Raw genomic sequence first — 25,912 nt, 5'->3', positions numbered from 1 at the left:
GCATGTTGAAAACATGTATTGATAAAGTATTGGCTTCTTACTCGCCAAAGGTTAATGTCACTCACAGTAATGACTGTACTAACAAGGTTCTTCAAAATCCCGGGTAAATGATAAAAGTTCCTGCGGTGGAAAAGCGGCTCATGTGATCAGTGGACTTAGAATACTGTAGGTCAGCTTGTACCTTCTTTTATTAAAGAGAAAAAATAAGAGCAGTGATTATCAATAACTTTTCATTGAAACCAAAACATGATAAATGGCCTTAAGTTCTACTCAGACAAGACAAACTGATGTAGCATATAGCAGGCATTTAACCGCTCCAAGGCAATTTGTCTCTGTGAAAGCTCCCTGTTAGCACCAGTGTTATGATGCCACAATGTTACCATGATGGCTCTTTTATCTCTTTGCTAGTCTCCAGTGAGCCTATGAGTTTCCTAGTTTTTGGTTGGCCTGGATATTAATAGCAGCTGACCATGGTAATGACTAGCTTGGGGAGTGATAGGACACGGCTCCAGCAGCTGCTGCTATGGCAGCACTAGTCAGGGATGTTGCTTTAATGAGAAATACTATAAAGACCAAAACTGCTCTTCTTATCTCTATTTCTGTGAGACACTATAGAGCTGGCGAACATCCCTCAGCCCTAACAGAGTGTTGGAAGCGGCCGAGGTCGTAGGTTGTCATTTATTGGCCTATTTAATCTCCGTACATATTTCCTCGCCTGAGGCACAGCGCTGTCCCCAACAGACAGAATCAATAGCAACTCTACTGCCAAGCCATCCGAGGGCTAACAATAAAACTGGGACAATTACAGTGAGATGGATCAGAGTCTTTAGCAGAAATATATTATTAATATGTTTGGCCCAATGCCAGGCAGCTGAAGGAAGACAGATCAGAGGCAATAAAAAAGCCAGTTAGTTAACTGGTCACCTGAGAGTCAGTCTGCACACCTTCCCACATATTGGCTGTAATGTGACAGGGCTTTGTATAGTCTATGGGTGTAAATGCTACCTTAGCAGTCAAAAGGTGGTAGCCACAAAGGGATACTGATACACTAAATGTCACTGGTGTTGCTGTGTTTTTGTTAACCTCTGTTCAGGCAGAGAGCATAATTAAAAATACATTCGACAGTGACTGGAAAATCAGGAACTATGGGGTCACATTTACAACAATAAGATGCTGTAAATACAGTATGAAAAGCCTAATAATTTCAAGAGGTTTAAGAAAAATACTGTTCATTCGCTCATTTTTTTCCAGATAGCTGGGGTTTTTTTGTCCTCAATCACTGTTACTATCCATAAAACGAGATTTCCTGTGCTGATGTTTCACATTGTGGGGAAATTACCGGTTAATACAGACATAATCAAATTACTTAGGTGCAGACATTTCCAGTTACCTCTCTGTCAGCTCTGCTAAATTAATGCAAAATGTAAAAAAGTCCTGAAAAAGTCTTGGAACTCCAAAATCTTGTTTTCCCTGACTCGAAAAGTCATGGAATTACTAAAATTATTGCATGTTTTGGAAAAATCATGGAATTTTGTTGTGAATGATGCAACACATTTTTACAGTAATGTTCCATTGATAACCCTCCTCATAGTGTGACATAATGGCATTTGTTTTTGCTGTAGCTGTGTACGTAACATAGCTCTAATATGTGTTGATGATACCATCAAGTATGTTTAACAACCTAGTGCATTTTATGGTCACTCAGAGAGCCAGTGGCCCTTTGGTTTGGTTTTAACGGCTCTGAATAGAGTAGTTTTAAAGTACGGAGCACTTTTTCTTTTTAATATTCAAACAAATGAACCTTTCAGGCCAACCAAACTGTCGGCTGTTACCCCCCAGTCCTGGAAGCTCTACTGCTCTATGTCCATGGACCACCTATAATAATATAATTAACATTTGAAGTTAAAGGCGCTGTATGTAAGAATGTGGCCAAAACAGTTACTGCACTCAAATTCAAAATACTACTCGTGTCCGCCCCCCCTCCCCTACAGATTCGAGGCTGCTGGACAGCGGCATGCTGGAGACTGACGGCAAAAATAGAAGTCCTGCGTATCTGTTGCAGAGGGCTCCGGAGTGCCGCAGCTGAGACGGAGCCGGAACACAGCACAGCCGCAGCCAGTTGAAACACACACATTGACTAGAATTGAATCCTATCGGCTCCGAAATTGGGGGTGATTTGTTTGCCCACCGGCGGCTGCCATGGCAGGGCCGCGTCGCCGTGTCCTTGATCTTCGGTTTTCCAGCGGACCGTTCGAGCAAGTCCGGCTTCTCTGCTGCTGCCGGGATACAGCGGAGGAGGAGCCAGCCGCTAATGCTATGTACCGGAACACTGCTAATGCTGCTTGCCGTGCTGCTAACGTTTGTTTCTCAAAAAAATCAGTCGGGTTGATGACCCACCTGCACATGGGCTACAATGTATGATCAAAAATGAATAACAGTTGAAAGTGTTCGAAATGCTATGATTCTAGTTAGCCAACTTTGACTAAAGCTTACCTGTCGAGGAGAAGAGTAGCCATCCGATTTCAAATTCTTCTCCACTTTCAACCGTCTCCAACGTTCAAAAGCATCTCCTATATAGACCCTCGCTTTGCCTCGAGTTTTGTCTTGGCGTTTTTGGGAATCATAACGAGGTCGTTTGGGTTTAGTCGCACCATCAGCCATTGTAGCTCAGTTATAACTGTAACTGATGCTGAGACTCTACTGACTGTCTGACTGGGAGACGGCGGTGGGTGGCGCAACAGGCCAAAACACAAATTCAAAACATAAACATGATTTGCAGACTGTAAAAATGTTTTTTAAATGTGAATATTCTGGCTGTACTATTGTTGTTGGTGAGATCAGTATGTTATATGAACATTATTCCTTAGTCTCTGTGACATATTAGGAGGATTTTACAACTATTTGCTTTAGATTTCTTACATATAGCTCCTTTAAGTACTACACAGTTCTGCTTATGATATATGTTCTAAATGGTCATGGAAATTTTATTATGTTTTTTTTTTTTTTTTTTTTTTTTACATTTTGTCCATAAATATGTATGGGAACCCTGTTAAACTGAGTGAGTCAGAGCAGCAGTGGTGAGTATGACATGACTCTGTTGTTGTATTGATGAGGTTAGTGCTCTGGATTTGAATTTACCATGTGAGCCATTATAGTACAGGTAATGTTTTTTATTTAACCAGGAATTTCTCAGCTTCCCACACTTTTTTTCTATTTCTTTGGCTATTATTTGATCATTTTTCTATACCCATTTCAGTCTCTTTTTAAGCGTTTTAATTTGCACTGCCTGAAATTCAGGGACATAACATTGACTGAGGGCAGCAGCTTTACTTTTCAGAATGGAGCTTTTTCCCCTTCAGCTGGTACAGTTGGTGTTTTATCTAAAGTCATGCCAGTAATGTGCTCTCAGTGCCTAGCCACCAAATCTGGATGAGTGAATATGTTAATTTGATAAGTTGTTAAAGCCTGTTTTTTCTTTATTCTTATTGAGATTTTTTTTCCTCTTCACAACCCCTAACCAAAACCATTTATAGCCTGAACGATACCATTTATTATTAGAACTTATTCAGGACCGTATGGAAGGAAGCTTCAGCTCAAACTAACTCACTGAGTCCTCAGACCAAAGCTCAGCTCTTCCTTTCAGCATAATTCTCTCCCTCTTTGTGTCTCTTTCTCTTTCTGCCTTTATATCTCTCTATCTCTGTCTCTTTCATTTCTTCCCCTGTCTGCGTCTGCAGCCTTTGTCTTGAGCTGTGTCTTCCCCCAGCGACCTCTCTATGGTGATGTATCAGTGAGCAGTCTCCACTCTGGAGGGGAGGCTTTCTTCTCCTGTCTGACAGGCTACCAGCTGCAAGGCCCCAGCATGCTGACCTGCCGCAATGCTAGCACCCCCTACTGGAGTGGCAAGGAACCTCACTGCTTAGGTAAGGTCACCGGAACCAAAACACCAGAATTACAGCACAATCAAATCTTATTGTCAAGATCCACAGCCCAAAGATAGAGAATAATATTAATATTAATACTATTTTCAATAGTCCACTTAGTTTATTAATTTCATTGTTTTCTAATTGAATTGAATTCACTTTAATAAAGCCCAGTACAATACCACAATTTGTCTCAGAGGGCTTTACAGCTCACAATTATCTGTCATCATTTAAAGATTGAGGACTTGAAAAATGCACATATGTTCCAGCTTCTATACTCTGATGTAATATTTTTTATATTTAATTAATGAATGTATGAATCAGTGTTTTAATACTGTTATCAAATTAGGGAAGAAGTAACAAATAATTCATAAAACTACAAAAAGGTTGCATTATAGTTGTGACTGTGTGACTGCATTTAAATGTATTCTCTTTAAAGATTAAACCATTTACAATTTACATAGTACATATGTTATATTTATTGTGAGATTTTCTAATTTGCAACAATATTTTAAATAAAAACAGAAAATACTGTTAAAATACTGTTGATATTAATATCAACATTAATATTGTTAGTATAAGATTACACATAATAATGATAATACAGATATGACTTAATGTAAATGATAGATACATGGTATTTATTAACAGAAATGTATAGATAAAACCAATATATTTCTTGACAATATTAGCACTATCATATGGAAGCCAAGAACAACCTTGCTTACAATTATTTGTTTTCATTGCCATTATCTCAAGATCACAAGTTAATTATTTTGTTATCTTGGTAAAATGAGCTTTGTTATCTCTCGATAAAGAGATAATCAATCAGCTGCAATCATTTCCTTCTGGTAATGTTTATCAGAGACCAGGAGTGTCATGCCAGCATGCGTAGACATCCTGTTAACTTAAGCTACTGATTTAAGTTGAAAACGTCAGATCAAGGAGTACCTATATGGATCAACACTTGTGTTCTATGGTGCGCCTTAGTCCTGTTAGGGACCTTTCTTTTACACTGGTGACTTGCCGCCTGAAGGCAGCAGGTATCTGTTCCATCTGCATTCTCTGACTGGAGTGATGTTGTGCTCTGCCAAGCACTGGTAACAGAACATGGGGGACAATGAGACTCTTTGGCCCACTACTTTGAGGTGTTATGGTAATAAAGTGGTAAAGTTGTATCTTCATGTGCACACAGAGTCTCTGTGTCAAGAGGACACCACAGGTTCAGTTATGGTGAACCAAGCAATGACCAGATCCCAGTCTGGTGCGCCCTGCCAAGTGTGTCGGGAGTGTGCCAAACATGCTTTTGGTAATCCTATAGCCAGGATCACTTGGCACACCTGTAGTGAAATTGGGCATGGGGTGGAGTCAGAAAGAACACAGTGTTATAGGTGGGTGCGTTAGATGCTGTGGCAATCATGGCTCTTCACATTTGCTTATGTCCCCATCATGATACACCAACAGTTTCCTCAGAGGAAACGTACACTTGACTCTTTGAACCTGAACCTATCTCAAGCACATCATTTGTTCATCACAGACACACATCTAGCTGTATTTTTATTTCAAAATGTAGAACTTTAGCCAACATGTTTGCCAGCCATATTAAAAAAAAACAAAAAAAAAAAAAACAGATGATGTATACAGCCTTTATCCCAGTTACCCGGTGTTTAGGATAGAGACAGCAGCTGACAGACTGGCAGGAACAGAAAGTCCAGAGGGAGCATTAAGCAAAGCGAGAAATTTTAAGGGAGTTACATCAGAGCTATGTGACCTGTTCTCAATGCTTCTGTCTCTAACATGCCTATTATGTGCATTTGAATAATTAGCCTAATCAAAATAACACATTTGATTGTCATATAAGCACAGGGTGATCAATGAGCATGTTTATGATGATGTAATGCTATTGCTAACTACGCTAATAATGTTTATGCTAAGGCTTGCAACAAGATGGAAATCTGTGATTATTTTACAAGAGAATGATTCTGGTTGCACAAGATGTAATCAGCATATCTGCCATGTGTAGTGAACAACATCACTCCAGTTAAAGACTGCAGATGAAACAGATACCTGCTGCTTTCAGATGACTGTGAAGAGAGTCACCAAAGTTAAGGTGAGGACCTCAGTATAGCACTTGTTGTGGAAATTCTCTGCTGCTGGTGAATAATAAAATAGAAATTTCTGCCGGCTGACAAGGTTTTTATTTTCTTTGCAAAGAAAAGGTCAATCAGCACATGAGCGGTCAGAATGAAGAAAGACCCCGAGCATGGGGAAGCTTAAACATTTATACCTGATGATCGCCTCTTACAGTGTGTTTCACACCCTTCTGTCTGCGGCAGGGAGCGGCGCCCCTACCCATTGTTTTCACACTCTTTCGTCTGCTGCAAGTATTGGCTCCGACCCCCTAGGGTGTGTTTCACACCTGGCGTATCCTGCAGAATTTTGTATCTAGGTGGGAGGTTAAGAGGTCTAGACATTTTAAGTATTTGAAAACACAAAGAATACACAAATAAAATAAAATGAAATTACAATTCCCCCTTTTGATTATTGATTAATCACTAAAACAAAAAAGAAAAGAAAAGAAAAAATATATATATAGTTACAACTTAATTATCCGACACATTAATTCACATGGATTTTAAAATGTATCATCATGGTAGTAGTTTAGAAGAAAAGAGAAGGAAGGAAAAAAGGAAGGAAAAGAAAGAGAAAAAAAAATAATAATGATAAACCAAAAATATGTATATGTATACAAAATAAAGGAAACATTATTTACGAAATGTCATCATCAGAGTCAGAGTCTGAGCTGGGGTAATGATGGGGATCAGGAATGTGAAATGAGGCTGAATTTTGATTGGCATTGTTAACATTCATAATATGTGTGAATTTGACCCGACTGCCAAATTCCGGGGTGAAACAGTACAGCTGAATGTTGCACTTTGTCCTTCTGTCAGAGTGACAGTCTTGGCAGGTTTGTAGGTGTAGGCCTCTGTCAGCATAGCCAAACATGATAGGGTCAGGATCAGGTGGTACATGGTGTAGTCTGGTGGGAAAAGGTTTGCGTTGTTAGTCCTGCATGTCTGGTTGGTGTCTGTTGAATTCACGGAGTTATTCCTCATGCCGTCCTCTGTTGCACTCGTCCGTCCTTGCGTTGTCCATCCTCGCGTTGTCTGTCCTTGCGTTGTCCGTCCTCACGTCGACAGCTGAGCTCCTCCGTTGGCTCAGGGATCTTCCTGAAGTGGCTGGCGTGAATCCACGTTGCTCTCTGCGATCTTCACAGCAGTATGCGTTGTCAGGAACATCTGGAATGGACCTCATTCTCAAATGCATTAGAACAATAGGCAGAGCTTTTGTCCATGGCAGTCCTGTTTCCTCACAACACTTGGCCAATTTTGATTTCAGAGTGCCATTTTCTCATTCAACAGCACCTCCACTGGCAGGGTGGTATGCACAATGTTGTTTGAGGTCAATGGCAAGAAATTCACTGATTTGGGTTATTGCAGAATTGACAAAGTGTGAGCCATTATTGCTGCTCAGTTTAGTTGGTATTCAAATGTTAGAATGGTCTGTCTGGTGGTGGGTGAGCGGCGTGTGCGATTGTTTTGGTTTTACCTGCGTTATGTGTTGCACAAACCATACATGATTGACAAAACTTCTGCGCATGAACTGAAAACCCTTTGGTGAACCAGTGTTGAGTTATGGCATCCAACATCCCCCATTTTCACACATGGTCCAATCCATGTGTCAGTTTTGCAAAGTGAGGAAAGAAATGTTTGGGCAGGCAAGGTTTGTCATCGGGTCCCCGCCACACTGCTTCTTCCTGTGTGGCAATGCAGCGTCTCCACAACGTCTTTTCTTGTGGTGTGGCAAAGGACTGTATTGCTGTAAGGGAGCTGGGAATAGAAACTGGAGTTGAAACAAACAAGGGATCAAGGATAGTGGGTTGGAGTGCAGCTCTTTTTTGCAGCGGCATCACCTCTTGCTTTTCCTAGAGAGACAGAATCTGAGTTGTTAGTATGAGCAAGGCATTTACAAACAGCAATTGAGTTTGGGAGCAAAATGGAACAAAGGTATGCACATTGGAGAGTCATCACAGGGAACAATTACTCCTGCTGCTTTAAGATACTCAAAGGCTGGTGTAATGCCGTCGATGGCTTCTTGTTTAAGTGGATATTGAGCCTTGCAAGTCTAAAGTTTGATTTTGGAGTGATTACAACAGGTTCACAGGCTTTGATGAGGCCAACATCATACTTACCGACAGCCCACAGTGTCTTAGGGACCTCCTGTAGGGCTGTAATAGCTGTAGGTTGTTCTTCAGACAAAAAAGAAAAAGATTTAGAAGTGCTTTTAGGTACCAGCTGCATTTTTCTTTGAGTGTGCACAACAGATGTTAAAGTTTTAGAGTAGCACTGCAGTGTTGGTGAAAATAAAATAGATTGATCAGATGTTTTTTTTGCCAATCGGCTGCACGCTGACATGATTTTATAAATGGGCCCAAATCTTCCCAGTTATCTGTGTTTTGCAAATGTGAGGTGTGGGACAGAATGGTCCATGGTATACATGTCACATTGAGCTGGTGTGAGAGAGACTGATACAGCACATTTGTGTTGTGTCCAATAAATGTGTGTCAATGTGAGTTTGTCAAATTTCTCCCTCAACCAGCCTTCCTGATATGGCTCATCAGGTCCTGGTGACACATGAGAGGTGCAATGCAGGTCCTCTCGTGTCGTGAAATCTGTTGAAGCTGGTAAAACTGTTTTCCTAGCTTCTGTAACAAGCTCAGAAGTTCTTGATGGTTGCAATTTCCACTGATATGCATATCTCAGGTTTGGGCTGTGGTAGACAGAGATCAGACAACTACCTAATTTGCACATCAGGTTAATGGGACAGACTTCAGAGAGCAAGAATGCATGTTTGAAGCTTGTATTTGACTCATCCGCACATTTGAGTTGGATAGTAATGTTTTCTCTAATTGTTTGACCTGATGAACCAACAGAGTACACATAATTTCCACTTAATTTTGTTTTTTTAGTGAATTCTAAAGCTTTTATCACAGAATGTGTGGCTCCTGAGTCAACTAAGAATACAACATTTTGTTCTGTGATGGTCAATGTATGTTGCGGAAACTTCTTGAAATGATCAGATGTGTACTGAACATATGTTAGAGCAATTGCATATCTATTGTCTGAACTCTCAATAGCTTGCGTATTAATCTGCTCAGTATGTGTGTGTGTGTGTGTGTGTGTGTGTGTGTGTGTGTGTGTGTGGTGCAGTACCTTCTTCTGGCCCCACAAGTTGGTTTGGCTTGTCAGCAGGAGTCCATCTCTCTCCAGCAGCCCTCAACCATTTTCAGTCCGACTTGTCTACTGAGGTTGATGAGGTATTTCTGTGGCAATCACGTCTCCAATGTCCACATTGGCCACAGAGGAAACAGACATCACTTGGATCAGTTACACACTAAAGCCCCTTTTCCACCAAGCAGTCTGATACAGTACAGTTCGGTTTAGTACACATTTTTTTTCCATTTCCACTGTGAAAAATTCTGGATGGTATCAATGGAATTGCTCCTTACCGTCCCCATTTTTTGTCATCCCTCTGTTGGGGTACCTTGCACACAAATCTGGTACTAAAAGGTGGAGCTACAAACACTGCAGTCCATTGACTGGTCAAAAGAGGATGGTCACTCTTGCTCAGGGCTGAGTTGTGGCTGAGGTTGTGGCTGTGGCAGAGGTGTCTGCCACAGATACGGCCGGCATAAACGACCTAAAACAAGAAAAGTCGAAACTTCTGAAGAAAGACTTCATCCACCTGTGGGACCGCCTACTTGACACTGGGAAGCAGCTAATTGTTTCCGGCCCGTTTCCCCCACCTCGCTTTGGTGACGTTACCACCAGCTGTCTCCACTAACTCCATTTGTGGCTGAAGGGCTACTGTCTAAGCAGGAATGTTCCCTTTGCTGGCAACTTTATCACTTTCCTGGGCAGATCTCTGTTTGGCAGGGATAGTCTGCATCCTAGCTGAGAGGGATCACGGCTCTTATCAATTAATATTGATCTGACTGTGAAGTCCTGTCGAGCACCCACCTCCGCTTGACTGACAGTTAACAACACATCCAACTGTATGCACTAACCCTCTTTCTCTCTAGCCTGGTGAAACCATCCTGATCTCGTCAGCTCATATTCGATTTCGTAACCAACCAACATACCTACTGATTTTGAAACTGCTATGGTAAATGTATTGAATGAACTGGAATGTATATTTTCTTTAAAAGCATAACAAACAGTTGCACTGAATGCTTTTCTTGAAAAAAAGGATGTGTTTGCCATCCTTCCTATGGGGTTTGGTAAAAGTTTAATTTACCAACTGGCTCCGCTGATCGGGAAAAAGATGGGACTCAGTGAAAACCCAGTGGCTATTGTTGTTTCTCTGCCTGTTGCTCTCATGGAGGAGCAGGTCAGGGAAGCGACCAAGCTGGGAATCACAGCCATGCAACTCGGAGTCCACAGTGAGGAGGAAATCCGGAAAGACGGCAACACTCTTTCCCAGACATCATCACAGCTCATCTCTGCTGCAGCTTGCTGGTCTGTTTACAGTGGTGTTGTGCTAGCCTACGTCACACATTTTGTTTACTCTGATTGGTTTTCCGTCTTTCCAATTGCATGAAGGGGCACTTTGAGTGACAGCGCCCCCTGCCAGCTTCCAATGGCAGCACCACATTCACTGGCCCTCCTCTCAAAACCTACTAATTGTCAAGGCTCATTGATTTCTGTTATCACTAATCCCAGAACAAATAAAATGGTCTCTGTTCATAGACCCATCCCAAATTATAACAATCTGATCTGCATTAGGCCCACATTTATTCATCCCAGCTCACCCATGGTCGTCACTTTAAGTGTCTTGATACAAATGACCCACCTGAATATCAGATCTCTCAAACAAAAGTTTCATTTTAAATGACTTCATCTTAACCCATAACTTGGACTTTTTATTTCTCACAGAAATCTGGCAAAGAAACAGGGGCCTCATGTACAAAGATTTGCATGGATTTCCTACTGAAACATGGTGTACGCTTAAATCCAGAAAACATTGTATGCACAAAAACATCCAGATGTATGAATCTGTGCATACACATGAATCCAAGCACATTTCCTGTGCACATCCCAATCAACGTGGAATTGAGCGCACATGTTGGAGTACCCGATCCCTCCCTGTCCAAGCCCCTATTTAAATATGCAAATCATAATTAAATTCTCCCTGCACCTGAGATTCCCCTCTCTGCACGAGCAGAAAACTAAAACAAAAGAATGGGTAAGACGGGGGAAAAGAAAAACCTCACAGAATGGGAAATGGAGAGGCTACTCAGTGGAGGCGCGCAAAAATGTACTTTTTGGTCCTCCGGCATCAATACTAAACGCAGGAGGAGTGAGTGGGAGAGTGTGTGTGAGGCTGTCAATGCTGTGGGGTCAGAAAAGCGTACACACACGCAGAATTAAAAAAGAAGTGGTCCGACACGAAGGTGGACGTGAAGTGGAGGACGGCTGCCAACCACCAAAGTGTGGCCAAAACAGGCGGGTGGACAGGAGAGGAGGAGCTCACCCTGTTTGAACAGAGAGTCGCCTGAGGTCAATTGAAAGCAGACAATTAATTATGTGAACTGGATTTACAGTTTCCACTTGATAATTTTACACACCACTTGCATTAATTACTCACTATTGTTGTAAATGAATGCAGAAGTGTGCCGGGGAAAAGGTGAGGCTGATAAAGAAGTGTCACACTTGAGTAGTTTACACACCGAAAAAATCAGGGGCTTGTTAGAAAGCTCTGAAGCTGTAGGCTAGTTTAACCAGCACAAAACAGCAAGTCACTAACTTTAACCGCTGACTAGTACTGATGATGTGAAGACAGGATAATATTTGGGGGCCCACATGCTCAATGCGCATCACGGGATTCATTTTAGGACAATTAAACAAATCAATTATTTACTCACCAAGAAGCCACCCATCGCGCACACAATGCCAGCTAGTAGTCTGTTCCCAACCATGCTGTTACTCAGAATGTAGGCTATGAATCGTGTGTTGAACCAGGCCCCCTCGCCACAATGTTGGTTAATTGCATTTGCGCATCACATCACCTGTACATTGATCGAATGAAAATGCTTCCTGTTGACATAAACAAATTCATCCATGTCGCTTTAATAGCAATGTGTGTGCAGTCGATAGCTCCGATTACATTAGGAAAACCAGCTCTCGCTGCAAATTGCGCTTTAATGTTGGCCTGTTCAGCTGCATATGGGAATTTGATATACCTGGCTGACATGCGGATGATTCCGTCCCACACAGCTGGCATGGCTTGGCTCAGGGTCGACTGGCACAGTCCCACTTGGTTGGTCAGCTCCCTCTGGAATGCCCGTGTTGCTAGGAACCCCAGTGTGGTCAGCACCTGTATGGATACAGGCAGCGCATGGCTCCTCGCCGTGTTGCGCTGCAAGGCCGGCCGCAGCTCTGCGCACAGTTCTAGGAGGATTGCCCTCAAGAACCAATGCGGCAAATACTGCTAAAGCAGCCATTGTTGTTAACGGTATTTTCGGCACCACTTGGCGCATGCCTTTATATCCACTCATCTAACTGCAGACACGTGGATGTGTTAATTGTTCATCAGTGTTAATTGTTCATGTGTCTCTGATGTGCACATCACTCTGAGGACTAATTGTAAACCTTTATTTATTATAACAGTTTCCCAGTATCACCTCTAAGTGTCGCCTAAGGATCAACAGCTGTCGAAACATGTGTACGCCAGCCATGAAGTTGACGTGAGGCACTGCACATTTCCACGGTCATTTGACTCTTGATACATCTGAACTTTGTGTTGGAAAAGGACGTACGCCACGTTTTTGTGCGTACGCATCCTTTGTACATGAGGCCCCTGGTGAAGTCAGTTCCTTCTCTGAATTGTGTCCACCAAATTACAAATTTCTTACCTCACCGCGCACCACTGGCCGGGGAGGGGGTGTTGCTGTGGTTTTTAAATATGTTTTTAACTGTAAACTCCTGTCATCTAATGTGTACACTAGTTTTGAATTGATGTTGTGTAAGATTGAAAGATCCACTCCGGTTCTTTGTGCACTCATATACAGGCCCCCTAAAGCAGTGAGGATAGGAAGTGCAAGATGAGTTCTTGCAAGATGAGTTCTTGCACTTCCTATCCTCACTGCTCGTTAATTGCGTTAATTGTGATCATGTGCTGATCCTGGGAGACTTTAACATTCATGTCTGCTGCCCATCTGATGCACTCCCCCAGGACTTTCTGAATTTAATTGATTCTTTCAATCTTACCCAGTCAATCATGGAGCCCACCCACATACATTGTCATACTCTGGACCTTATTTTAACATCTGCTATCCCTGTCCCGTCTGCCCAGACCAACAATTCGGGTTTGTCTGATCATTGGCCTATTATGTTCTCCACCTCACTTCCTTGCAAGGCTCCTAAATGTAGTCAACCACACAGCTACTCCAGGTCTATTACTCCTCTCACTATCCACCAGTTCTCTGATGCCTTTTCCTCTGCTCTCCTCTCTGAAGCTTCCCCTGGTGACCTAGGCACAGAAGAGCAAGTAAATAATTGTAATCGCATATGCAGCAATATTCTCAATTCAATTGCCCCTTGTAAAGTTATAACAGGAAAAAACAAAACTCAGCCCTGGTTCAACTCCACAACTCGCTCACTTAGGCAGGAATGCAGAAGAGCAGAGAGGAAATGAAAGAAGGATAAATTACAAGTGTCCTACCAGCATCTGAGACAGTGTCTATTTAATTATCAGAAACATGTCAAAGCAGAGAGATCAAAATACTTTTCAGATATAATATCCAAACATGTCAACAGACCCAAAGTTTTATTTGACACAATTAACTCAATACTTAAACCAGTATTCACAAAGTCTAACGATGCTACATCAGATACCTGCGAACATTTTTCATCAACAAAATTGACAGTATTCGTTCCAAGATTGTATCTCCTTCTGTTGATCCTTCAGAGCCACCTTCGTGTTCCTCCATTTTAAACAATTTCAACTCAATTTCTCTCTCCGCTTTGACACACATCATTTCACCTATGAATCCGAGTTCATGTTCCTTCGATATTATCCCCTCTCACCTATTTAAAGGGCCAGTGTGTAATATTTGGCATGGTTTATTGTCAATCTGAATCTGAATATGAATATTCTACTCATTAATATGTTTATAGAAGTGTATGATCGCTATAAAATAAAATTCGTTTGGTTTTCGTAGCCTTATAAGTATGCTTTTATATATATACAGTACAGGCCAAAAGTTTGGACACACCTTCTCATTCAATGCGTTTTCTTTATTTTCATGACTATTTACATTGTGGATTCTCACTGAAGGCATCAAAACTATGAATGAACACATGTGGAGTTATGTACTTAACAAAAAAAGGTGAAATAACTGAAAACATGTTTTATATTCTAGTTTCTTCAAAATAGCCACCCTTTGCTCTGATTACACTCTTGGCATTCTCTCGATGAGCTTCAAGAGGTAGTCACCTGAAATGGTTTTCCAACAGTCTTGAAGGAGTTCCCAGAGGTGTTTAGCACTTGTTGGCCCCTTTGTCTTCACTCTGCGGTCCAGCTCACCCCAAACCATCTCGATTGGGTTCAGGTCCGGTGACTGTGGAGGCCAGGTCATCTGCCGCAGCACTCCATCACTCTCCTTCTTGGTCAAATAGCCCTTACACAGCCTGGAGGTGTGTTTGGGGTCATTGTCCTGTTGAAAAATAAATGATCGTCCAACTAAACGCAAACCGGATGGGATGGCATGTCACTGCAGGATGCTGTGGTAGCCATGCTGGTTCAGTGTGCCTTCAATTTTGAATAAATCCCCAACAGTGTCACCAGCAAAACACCCCACACCATCACACCTCCTCCACCATGCTTCACAGTGGGAACCAGGCATGTGGAATCCATCCGTTCACCTTTTCTGCGTCTCACAAAGACACACGGTTGGAACCAAAGATCTCAAATTTGGACTCATCAGACCAAAGCACAGATTTCCACTGGTCTAATGTCCATTCCTTGTGTTTCTTGGCCCAAACAAATCTCTTCTGCTTGTTGCCTCTCCTTAGCAGTGGTTTCCTAGCAGCTATTTGACCATGAAGGCCTGATTCACGCAGTCTCCTCTTAACAGTTGTTCTAGAGATGGGTCTGCTGCTAGAACTCTGTGTGGCATTCATCTGGTCTCTGATCTGAGCTGCTGTTAACTTGCGATTTCTGAGGCTGGTGACTCGGATGAACTTATCCTCAGAAGCAGAGGTGACTCTTGGTCTTCCTTTCCTGGGTCGGTCCTCATGTGTGCCAGTTTCGTTGTAGCGCTTGATGGTTTTGCGACTCCACTTGGGGACACATTTAAAGTTTTTGCAATTTTCCGGACTGACTGACCTTCATTTCTTAAAGTAATGATGGCCACTCGTTTTTCTTTAGTTAGCTGATTGGTTCTTGCCATAATATGAATTTTAACAGTTGTCCAATAGGGCTGTCGGCTGTGTATTAACCTGACTTCTGCACAACACAACTGATGGTCCCAACCCCATTGATAAAGCAAGAAATTCCACTAATTAACCCTGATAAGGCACACCTGTGAAGTGGAAACCATTTCAGGTGACTACCTCTTGAAGCTCATCGAGAGAATGCCAAGAGTGTAATCAGAGCAAAGGGTGGCTATTTTGAAGAAACTAGAATATAAAACATGTTTTCAGTTATTTCACCTTTTTTTGTTAAGTACATAACTCCACATGTGTTCATTCATAGTTTTGATGCCTTCAGTGAGAATCTACAATGTAAATAGTCATGAAAATAAAGAAAACGCATTGAATGAGAAGGTGTGTCCAAACTTTTGGCCTGTACTGTATATATATACAAACAACAACATATATAGCAAGGACCTTGCTTTAGAGAGATCGCCATCTTGTGCCACCATGTATGTACGGCAGACCGAGTGGACAATCCAGCCAGCCAGAGAACGCGTTTCGTGTGTATAAATGAACCAACGAAGACAGCGGAAGGAAGGAAGAAGGAGGAGGAAACAGCAGAGTGTTAGTAGTTCGTCGATAGAGAGTAGTGAAAAGTTTTTTTAGTTATAAAGTGGAAAACTGCGAGGAAAAGAAGACGCAACTTCACTCCTTGTAATGCACTCTCTGCAGCGCTTTTCCTCCTGATGATATATCTCCCCAACGATGGTAGCAGTAGCACCGAATCCCATTCTGTGCATTCAGCCTCTCTTCTCGCCCGCTCAGCATCAAACACATGGAGTTCCTCATCTGTATGCTCCGGCTCAAACAGGTATGGCTCTGGGTCTGTGTCCGCTACAAGAAACTCTTCAAAATCGCGTTCAAAGTCGTCCATTGAAGCTACTATAGTCCAGAGATATTGCAAGGCTAAATAAACAGCTGAGCACTGCTTACAGGCTACGCTGTCAGTCAGTGTGCGGGCTGGAGATTGGCGGAGCAGAGAGGGGAGGGGGGTCTCCACTCAGTATGGTAAACGAGTATGTGTGTAAAGTTATGAAGTGTGTCTGTTACGCTAGAAGAGTCAGAGTTTGGGACGGAGTGGAGTGTTACCGGAGTTTCTGGAGTGCTCAAATAAACGGGCCTTTTTCCCGAACGCTCCTCTGGTCTCCTGCTCGTGAGGGATTCATTACAATATCGTAACATAGTTTAGATTTCTAAATAAACATTCACCTCGTAGCTAGATAGACCTACTCCTGAAAAACTTGTGTGCAAGGCTTTTTGTCCCTATGAGGCCACCGTCATTTATCAACCCATTTTACACACTGGCCCTTTAAGGAAGTGTTGAACTCTGTTGGGCCCAGTGTTCTCTCAATAATCAATAGCTCTCTAGTGAACGGCTATGTTCATATATGCTTTAAACATGCCATCATTCATCCTCTCATCAAAAAAGAAAATCTTGATCCATCTGTTCCTGGTAACTACCGTCCAATATCAAAGCTCTCATTTTTATCAGAAGTCCTGGAAAAATCGTTTTCTCTCAACTCATCTCCTACCTTGACAGTTACAGCATCCTGGATACATTTCAGTCATGCTTTAGAAAGCATCATAGCACAGAATCCACCCTGTTTAGAGTAAGAAATTACCTACTGTTATCCTTAGACTTGGGCTGTTATGCCACTCGGATTCTCTTAGATCTTTCAGCAGCATTTGATACTGTGGATCACTCCATTCTCTTGGACCGCTTGGAGCATGTTGTTGACATCCAGGGACTGGTTCTTCAGTGGTTTGCTTCCTACCTCCAAAGCCACTCAGCCTCTGTCCAAATTGGTAATGTGTACTCCTCCTCTGCTCACATCTCCTATGGTGTTCCCCAAGGCTCCATTTTAGGCCCAATTTTATTTTCACTGTACATGCTTCCATTAGACTCTATACTAAGGAAATACAATATATCTTATCACTGTTATGCAGATGATTCTCAGTTGTACCTCCCTTTGAAACCATCAGATCCTTGCAGCATTGATTCACTATTACTCTGTATTAATGACATAAAATCTTGGATGGCACAAAGCTTTCTCCAGCTGAACCATGACAAAACTGAGGTCCTCATCTTTGGCCTGACAGACATTTCTGCTTCTGTTACCAGTGCTTTTGGTCCTCTGTCTTCACATTTAAAATCTCATGTAAAGAATCCTGGTGTCATCTTTGATTCTGGCTTTAAGTTTGATAAACAGATCAACTCAGTTGTCAGCTCAAGTTTCTTCCATTTTAGATCCATTGCAAAAACTTACATCATTTCTGTCCATAAAAGATTTAGAAATTCTGATTCATGCTTTCATCTCCACATTGCACACATTGCAATGTGGATTGGGCAGCAGACCAAGGCGGGGGCCTTGGCGGTCCGATCCTCGGTTACAGAAGTTGGCTCTTGGGACATGGAATGTCACCTCTCTGGCGGGGAAGGAGCCAGAGCTTGTGGAAGAGGTTGAGCGCTACTGGCTAGATATAGTCGGCCTCACCTCGACACATGGTTCTGGCTCTGGAACCCTAGTCCTTGAGAGGGGCTGGACTCTCTCCTCCGCTGGAGTTGCTCCGGGTGAGAGGCAGAGGGCTGGGGTGGGCTTTCTGATAGCCCCCAGACTCTCTGCCTGTACGTTGGGGTTTACCCCGGTAGACGAAAGGGTTGCTTCACTGCGCCTTCGGGTCGGGGAACGGGTCCTGACTGTTGTCTGTGCTTATGCGCCGAACAACAGTTCAGAGTACCCGCCCTTTTTGGAGTCCCTGGGACGGGTGCTGGACAGTGCCCCAACCGGGGATTCCATTGTTCTGCTGGGGGACTTCAACGCTCACGTGGGCAATGACAGCGGGACCTGGAGGGGCATGACTGGGAGGAACGGCCTGCCCGATCTGAACCTGAGTGGTGTTCAGTTATTGGACTTCTGTGCGGCTTGCAGTTTGGCCATAACTAACACCATGTTCAAACATAAGGATGTCCATCGGTGCACGTGGCACCAGGACAGCCTAGGTCGCAGGTCAGTGATCGACTTTGTAGTCGTATCATTTGACCTGGGGCCATATGTTCTGGACACTTGGGTGAAGAGAGGAGCAGAGCTGTCAACTGATCACCACCTGGTGGGGGAAGACGCCGCGCAGACCTGGCAGGCCCAAACGAACAGTGAGGGTCTGCTGGGAACGCCTGGCGGAAGAACCTGTCCAGATGATCTTCAACTCCCACCTCCGGGAGAGCTTCGACTGCGTCCCGAGGACAGAGGGGGACACTGAGTCCGAATGGGCCTTGTTCTGCTCTGCCATTGTCAAGGCGGTGGTTGTGAGCTGTGGCCGCAAAGCCGCTGGGGCCAGTCACGGCGGTAATCCCCAAACCCGCTAGTGGACACCAGAGGTGAGGGGAGCCGTCAGGCTGAAGGAGGAGGCCTACAGAGCATGGTTGGTCTGTGGGTCTCCAGAAGCAGCTGACGGGTACCGGCAGGCCAAGCGGAGCGCAGCGGTGGCAGTTGTGGAGGCAAAAACTCGGGCGTGGAAGGAGTTCGGTGAGGCCATGGAGGAAGACTATCGATTGGTTCCAAAGAGGTTCTGGCAAACCGTCCAGCGCCTCAGGGGGGGAAGGTGGCAACTTGCTCACACTGTTTACAGTGGGGGCGGGAGCTGCTGACGTCAACTGAAAAAACTCGGGCGTGGAAGGAGTTCGGTGAGGCCATGGAGGAAGACTATCGATTGGCTCCAAAGAGGTTCTGGCAAACCGTCCAGTGCCTCGGGGGGGAAGGTGGCAACTTGCTCACACTGTTTACAGTGGGGGCGGGAGCTGCTGACGTCAACTGGGGACATTGTCGGGTGGTGGAAGGAATACTTTGAGGAGCTCCTCAATCCCACCAACACATATTCCAGTGAGGAAACAGAGACAGGGGTCTCGGGGGCGGGTTGTCCAATTTCTGGGGCAGAAGTTGCTGAGGTAGTGAAACAACTCCGAGGTGGCGGAGCCCCGGGGGTGGATGAGATTCGTCCTGGATATCTCAAGGCTCTGGATGTTGTAGGGCTCTCCTGGCTGACACGCCTCTGCAACATTGCGTGGACATTGGGGGCAGTGCCTCTGAAGTGGCAGACCGCGGTGGTGGTCCCCATTTTCAAAAAAGGGGACCAGAGGGTGTGTTCCAAATACAGGGAGATCACACTCCTCAGGAGCAATGTGGTTTTCGTCCCGGACACAGAACCATGGACCAGCTCTTTACCCTCGCCAGGGTGCTGGAGGGGGCATGGGAGTTTGCCCAACCAGTCCACATGTGTTTTGTGGATTTGGAGAAGGCTTACGACCGTGTTCCCAGGGGCATCCTGTGGGGGGTGCTCTGGGAGTATGGGGTTGGTGGCCCCTTGCTAAGGGCCATCCAGGCCCTGTACCGAAGGAGCATGAGTCTGGTTCGCGTGGCTGGCAGTAAGTCGGACCTGTTCCCGGTGAGGGTTGGACTCCGCCAGGGCTGCCCTTTGTCACCGGTTCTGTTCATAACTTTTATGGACAGAATTTCTACGCATAGCCGAGTGGTGGAGGGTGTCAGGTTTGGTGATGGGAGGATCTTGTCCCTGCTTTTTGCGGATGACGTGGTCCTCCTAGCTCCATCGAACAGTGACCTCCAGCTCTCGCTGGGACGGTTCGCAGCCGAGTGTGAAGCGGCTGGGAATCAGCACCTCCAAGTCTGAGGCCATGGTCCTCAGCCGGAAAAGGGTGGATTGCCCACTCCAGGTCGGGGGGGGAGGTCCTTCCTCAGGTGGAGGAGTTTAAGTATCTTGTTCACGAGTGAGGGTAGAATGGAGCGGGAGATTGACAGGCGGATTGGGGCAACGTCAGCAGTGATGCAGACGCTTAACCGGTCCGTTGTGGTGAAGAGGGGAAGAGGGAGCTTAGCCAGAAAGCCAAGCTCTCAATTTACCGGTCAATCTATGTTCCAACCCTCACCTATGGTCATGAGCTCTGGGTAGTGACCGAAAGAACGAGATCGCGAGTACAAGCAGCCGAAATGAGTTTCCTCCACAGGGTGGCTGGGTTCAGCCTTAGGGATAGGGTGAGGAGCTCAGACATCCGGGAGGGACTCGGAGTAGAGCCGCTGCTCCTCCACATTGAGAGGAGCCAGTTGAGGTGGTTCAGGCATCTGGTAAGGATGCCTTCCGGATGCCTGCCTTGGGAGGTGTTTCGGGCGTGCCCAACCAGGAGGAGACCTCGGGGCCGCCCCAGATAAGCGGAGGATGACGAGTATGAGTACGAGCTTTCATCTCCTCCTGATTAGATTATTGTAATTCCCTCTACACTGGCATCAACCAGTCAGCTCTGTCACGCTTGCAGCTCATTCAGAATTCAGCAGCAAGGCTCATTACTGGTACCAGGAGAAGTGATTACATTTCCCCTGTATTGGCCTCACTTCACTGGTTACCTGTGAAGTATAGGATTTATTTTAAGACTCTTTTATTTGTTTTTAAAGTAATGCATGGATTAGCACCAGATTATATTTCAGAACTCCTCACTCCCTATTCCACCTCTTGTCCCCTTAGATCCACTGACATATCACTGCTTTCCATCCCACTTACTAAGTTAAAAACCAGAGGTGACAGAGCTTTTTCAGATGTTGGTCCAATACTGCGGAACAGCCTGCCACAAACAGTTAGATCCTCACCCTTTATAAATATATTCAAAGCTCAGCTAAAAACCATCTCTTTGCCTTGGCTTTTGGTGATTCAGATGATTCAGGAGAACATTTTGTTTGATATTCATCTTTTTCATCATACCTGTGGGCTAGAGCAACACTAAACCCCTGCGCTTGCCTGAGAAGGACTTGAACATGAAAAAACCTGCTATTTTTAAATATCCCATGGAGAGAGACTCTCACTGCAGTTTCTTCTATTTTGTTTTGAAAATGTTGGTGTGCAGTCTCATTCTGTGGACAATAAATGATGTTTAGACTTCCCTCTGTGTCAGCAGTAATGGGGAAGCGAATGCTGGACAGAGCAGTGAGTTACAACAACCCTGCCCACTTTTACTGTAACACTACTGTTTGTGGTGGAAATGCCAAATGGACCTAGCGTCTAGGTACCATGTCTGAAGGGTGCTTGACTCTCATGATATGTCAGCTTCATTAAAAGCATAGTGGCAAATTAAAGCAACAATAGATGTAAAAACACACAGATACAATATATCTGTGATCAGTTCCCTTTAACAATTTTTTCAATCTTTTCCTCCTTTCCAATTTCTCATTTTATGTTATGGAAGCGATCAATGGAAGTGCACTTGTCCTTTAAACTCAATAAAAAATAAAAAATAAAGACACCTGGTACATTTGTTACAGGTGAATCTGTTTGTAAAGCAAGTTTGTAGAACAGTTTTGAACCGTTAGAACAAGAGGCTGCATTGCAACGTGCAAATCACACCTTCTCGTGGCTGCCTGTGCTTTCCCTGTCCTCGTGGCTGCAGCTTCGCTCTCTTCATCTACTTCGTCGCCACTGCTGTACACAATTTAAAAACTACAACACCCATAATTCATGTAGGAACTGCTGCAGCCAATGTGTAGCCAGCGGGAGCTGCAGGACTACTCAACCACCATGATCAGTTTTTAATGTTTTATCAGGCAATAACTACTCCAGACTCTGCTCTAGTGTAATTTTCGGGACAATTAGGGCAGGATTCGGGATTCGGGACTACTGCTTGAGTTTCGAGACTGTCCCGAATTTTTCAGGACGTCTGGTCACCCTATCCCTAGTCCTGGGCTGCCACATCCCTTTATCCCCCTCTTTGTACTTACCTGGAGACATTTCAACAATGAACTACTTCTTATGGCTCTAACTATCGCCAAGAAAATCTACCCTCCCCCAGTCAAAACACTGCATTAGCTACACACTCCATCTGGTCATCTTTCATTAATTTCCTACAATCTTGATCCTGTTGCCCTTCTTGCCTGAGAACCAACCATAACTTAAACACATCTACATCTGTATCAACATCTACTGTAGTTTCACCTAAACCTGCACACACACACACACACACACACACACACACACACACACACATACACACACACACGCACATGTAAGGGAAACCAAAAACATGCAAGGAAGGGGAAAGGGGGGAAAACAAGGGGATATGTTGTGTATGTTTATGGGAGAGTACGGTTGTGTGTGTAGGTATGTATGTATGTATGTATGTATCTATGTCTAATCATATGTAGCACTGTGTTATCATTATTATTATTATTATTATTGTTATAATTATTAGCATCATTGTTATTATTATTATTATTATTATTATTATTAGCATTATTTTTATTTTTATTATTATTATTATTAATTCTATTTATTTATTTTTATTTTTTTCTTTCTTTCCCCTCAAATCTGAATAGAGCACCCTTTCCATTTCAGTCTATGTTGAATTGTATGTCTTGGAGAAATATTATTGATGGAAGTTTAATATTTTTTGTTTTGTTTTTGTTACTTAAATGTATTTCCTTCACCACCACTTTTGTTTTATGTAACCCCCCCCACCTTCCCTTTTTTAAAAAAAATAAAAAATTATACAATACAATACACATATTTCATTTCACTGCCATCACCACCATATGGGTGCAGTGGTGGCGATGCACCACCCTGTCCCTGTTGGTTGGGATGGATAGACCTCGAGTGCCGTGTGGTATCTCTAGAGTTGGAGGCAGGGGGGGATAGGGCTGTGTCACTGTGTTCTTCAGTTCAACTACAATGCAGTCAAGTTTTACTGCTGACTCCCTTTAAAACAGGCAGGTCAGGAGGCAGATTAGGAGGGGATCAAACCCAAATGGGCCAGCACCCTCCTAAGTCGTCCCCAATCTAAAGGTCTGGGGGCGACCCAAATTGGGACCAGCAAAATACAACAAATAAAAACAAAAAACAAAACAAAAAGATACCAAACAAACACAACAACAAATATGGTCCCAGGTGGGAAAGATATTCACAGTAACAATATTTTGAAGGTAGTAATATATAACAAATAAAACACGTAACCTACCGTGTGCGCCCTGCCAGCCCGCTCCGGAGCCCCGGGACGGTGCCCCGATCCCGTTTCGCTCCCGGTGGCGGGGGCGGATGTGCTGCTGTCACCCTCCCTGACCATAAAGGTATTTGAGTTATTAGTGGTGGTGGAAGTAGTGTCAGCAATAGTACTATTCTGTCAGTTAGCCCTTTTTGTTTGTTTGCTTGTTTTTTGTTTGCTTGTTTGTTGGTCTGTGTGAATGTGTGATTTTTGTTTACACCTTATTTGATAGCTACACGCACACATGCACGCACGCACGCACACACGCACACACGCACACATGCACGCACGCACATAAAACACAACACCAGAATGACATTTTGCTCTCTTGTTCTATGGTCAATTTCCCTGTCCTGTATCCACTGTTTTGTCTTGTCTACACTGTCTTGTTGATGTTCTGTTTAATGTCTTGCAATTAATTTAAAAAGAAAAAAATAAACTAAGAGAACTAAATTTGGAAAGATGTTTGAACGATGCTTGGATGGAGATGGGCGGTATTTGGTGCTTACATCATGCTGGCAAAGGGGCTGAAATTAGCACATCCACCATGGTGTTGATCAAAGCTGATTGGAGCAGGAGTTGTTAACTACCAGTTACTATTGTAAAGTCATTCTTGTTTTTGTTTTGTTTTTTGTCTAGTGGGAAAGGAGCTTTGCTTATCAGTCCTGGCTTTCTGAATCTGTGTTAACTGTGCCTCAGTCCCTCTTCCCGCTTTTCCACACAATTCCCATCAACATTCACAGCATTCTAGGTCCTTTTTTTCAGATGACTTACAGCCAAGAGTTATCCATTGGACCTTCTGGTCCTTTTTCATGACATGCATAGACACACCTGGACTCCCACAGGAGTGTGTGGATGATGAATGTTTTTTTTTCTTTATTTCTTTGCTCCTATGAGGCTGGCTGATGAATAATAAATGACCATTATACTCCTGATCACCCTGATCGACTCTAATTCACAGCACAGGCAATGTTTCTCTGAAAGAGGGAGATTGTGTTGCTGTCAGTGTTGGGGAAGTTACTTTTAAAAAGTAGTGTTTGGTCATGACTCGTTACTTCTTAAAAAAAAGTAATCCCTTACTTTACTTAGTTACCCTCTGTGAAAAGTAACTTTTTACGTTACTCGTTACTTTTACGTTACTTTTATGGTGCTTGACTTTGGGTAGAACCCCATCTCATTTCCTAAATGTGAAAAAATCCGAGTTTCCCGCTGGTATTTACCACTTTGGTGATAAAATAAAGAATAAAGAGTGAGAGTTAATTTGTGTTAACTAGGCTACATGAATTTGTTACATGACAGATTACTACTACTAATAGCCTATTTGCCAAACCTGCTGCATCACTGAATGAGGAAAATATTAATATTCACAGACGCTATCTTTGAACAAATAGTGTCATATTCATGAATAAATCATTTTCTGTTCTGTTGTAAACAACACTTACCCAGCCATACAAGTGCAGTTCGCTGTCAGTATATAGTTGGTCGTCTTGTTCAGAATCGCCCAGGTCTTGTACATTTGTTAACATTACTGTTTTGTGTCCTTGTCGCTGGCTCGGCAGTACTTTGATCCGTAGAGCACAAAAACCATCAGATAAATCCCGGTATTCACTATCTTGGACATGACCGCAAAGTACAAAATTATACACATCAAGGGAGTTTTTCATGCGTATAAACGCTGGGTTTCTCCACAAGATATAAAAAAATGTCCGGCCACTGTAGCTTAGGCCATTTCGTTGGGTCGGTGACCCACTGACCCGACATTAAGTACGGGTCAGGAAACCTCACTCCGTTGCTAATTGTTAGCTTATTACAATTATTACAAATATTACAATAAGCTAACCTGTCTTCAGTTGACAAACCGTTAAAATAATCAGAGGAGGCGTGTGTATCTTCCATATTCCTCATACGATTCTTGATTTTGGCGCTCCTGTCTGTACTGTTGACATGGCAACTGTCACAGTTCCTGCCGAGTGCGCAGCTGAGGAAGACAGGCAGTGTCACTGTCAAATCTGTCCCCGGGAAAAGTAACGCTGTGCCCAACTGACAAAGTAACTACGTTCCATTACCATATTTTCAGTAGTAACGCGTTACACTACTTTTTACCCAATAAAAGTAGTTACGTTACTGTAACGCGTTACTTTGTAACTTTGTAACTACTTTTATTGGGTAAACACACAACACTGGTTGCTGTACATCTGTATTGACTGTGTGTGTGTGTGTGTGTGTGTGTGTGTGTGTGTGTGTGTGTGTGTGTGTGTGTGTGTGTGTGTCAGAGCATAAGGCAGGTGTATCAAAGTGTGATTACTGAAGGCTGGGCAGGATGCCACTGGGTTTATTCTTCCTGCTCTGCTTTAATTAAGCTTTGTCTGCATGAGTAACCTTGACCTGATCAGCTGGGACACAACACACACACACACACACAC

The 25,912-nt window shown here is 43.6% G+C and overlaps 1 protein-coding gene across 4 annotated transcripts in view; it reads left to right on the top strand.

Moving 5' to 3' along the window:
* The window catches only part of LOC125889077 (seizure protein 6 homolog), a 469,538-nt gene that overhangs the window by 328,850 nt on the left and 114,776 nt on the right, over positions 1 to 25,912 (top strand). For 3 of the 4 annotated variants that reach the window (XR_007449397.1, XM_049576749.1, XM_049576746.1), the window contains exon 5: positions 3,738 to 3,923. The exons of the other annotated variant lie outside the window; for it this stretch is intronic. Coding sequence is in view for 2 of the 3 variants with exons in the window: in XM_049576749.1 (XP_049432706.1) it covers positions 3,738 to 3,923 (186 nt within the window). In the remaining variant the exon portion in view is untranslated. The remainder of the gene's footprint in view (positions 1 to 3,737; positions 3,924 to 25,912) is intronic. 4 annotated transcript variants of the gene reach the window in all.

The sequence above is a fragment of the Epinephelus fuscoguttatus genome, linkage group LG5 (assembly GCF_011397635.1).
Source record: "Epinephelus fuscoguttatus linkage group LG5, E.fuscoguttatus.final_Chr_v1".
Taxonomy (NCBI): Eukaryota; Metazoa; Chordata; class Actinopteri; order Perciformes; family Serranidae; genus Epinephelus; species Epinephelus fuscoguttatus.
This window is presented reverse-complemented; position numbering and strand designations above follow the sequence as displayed.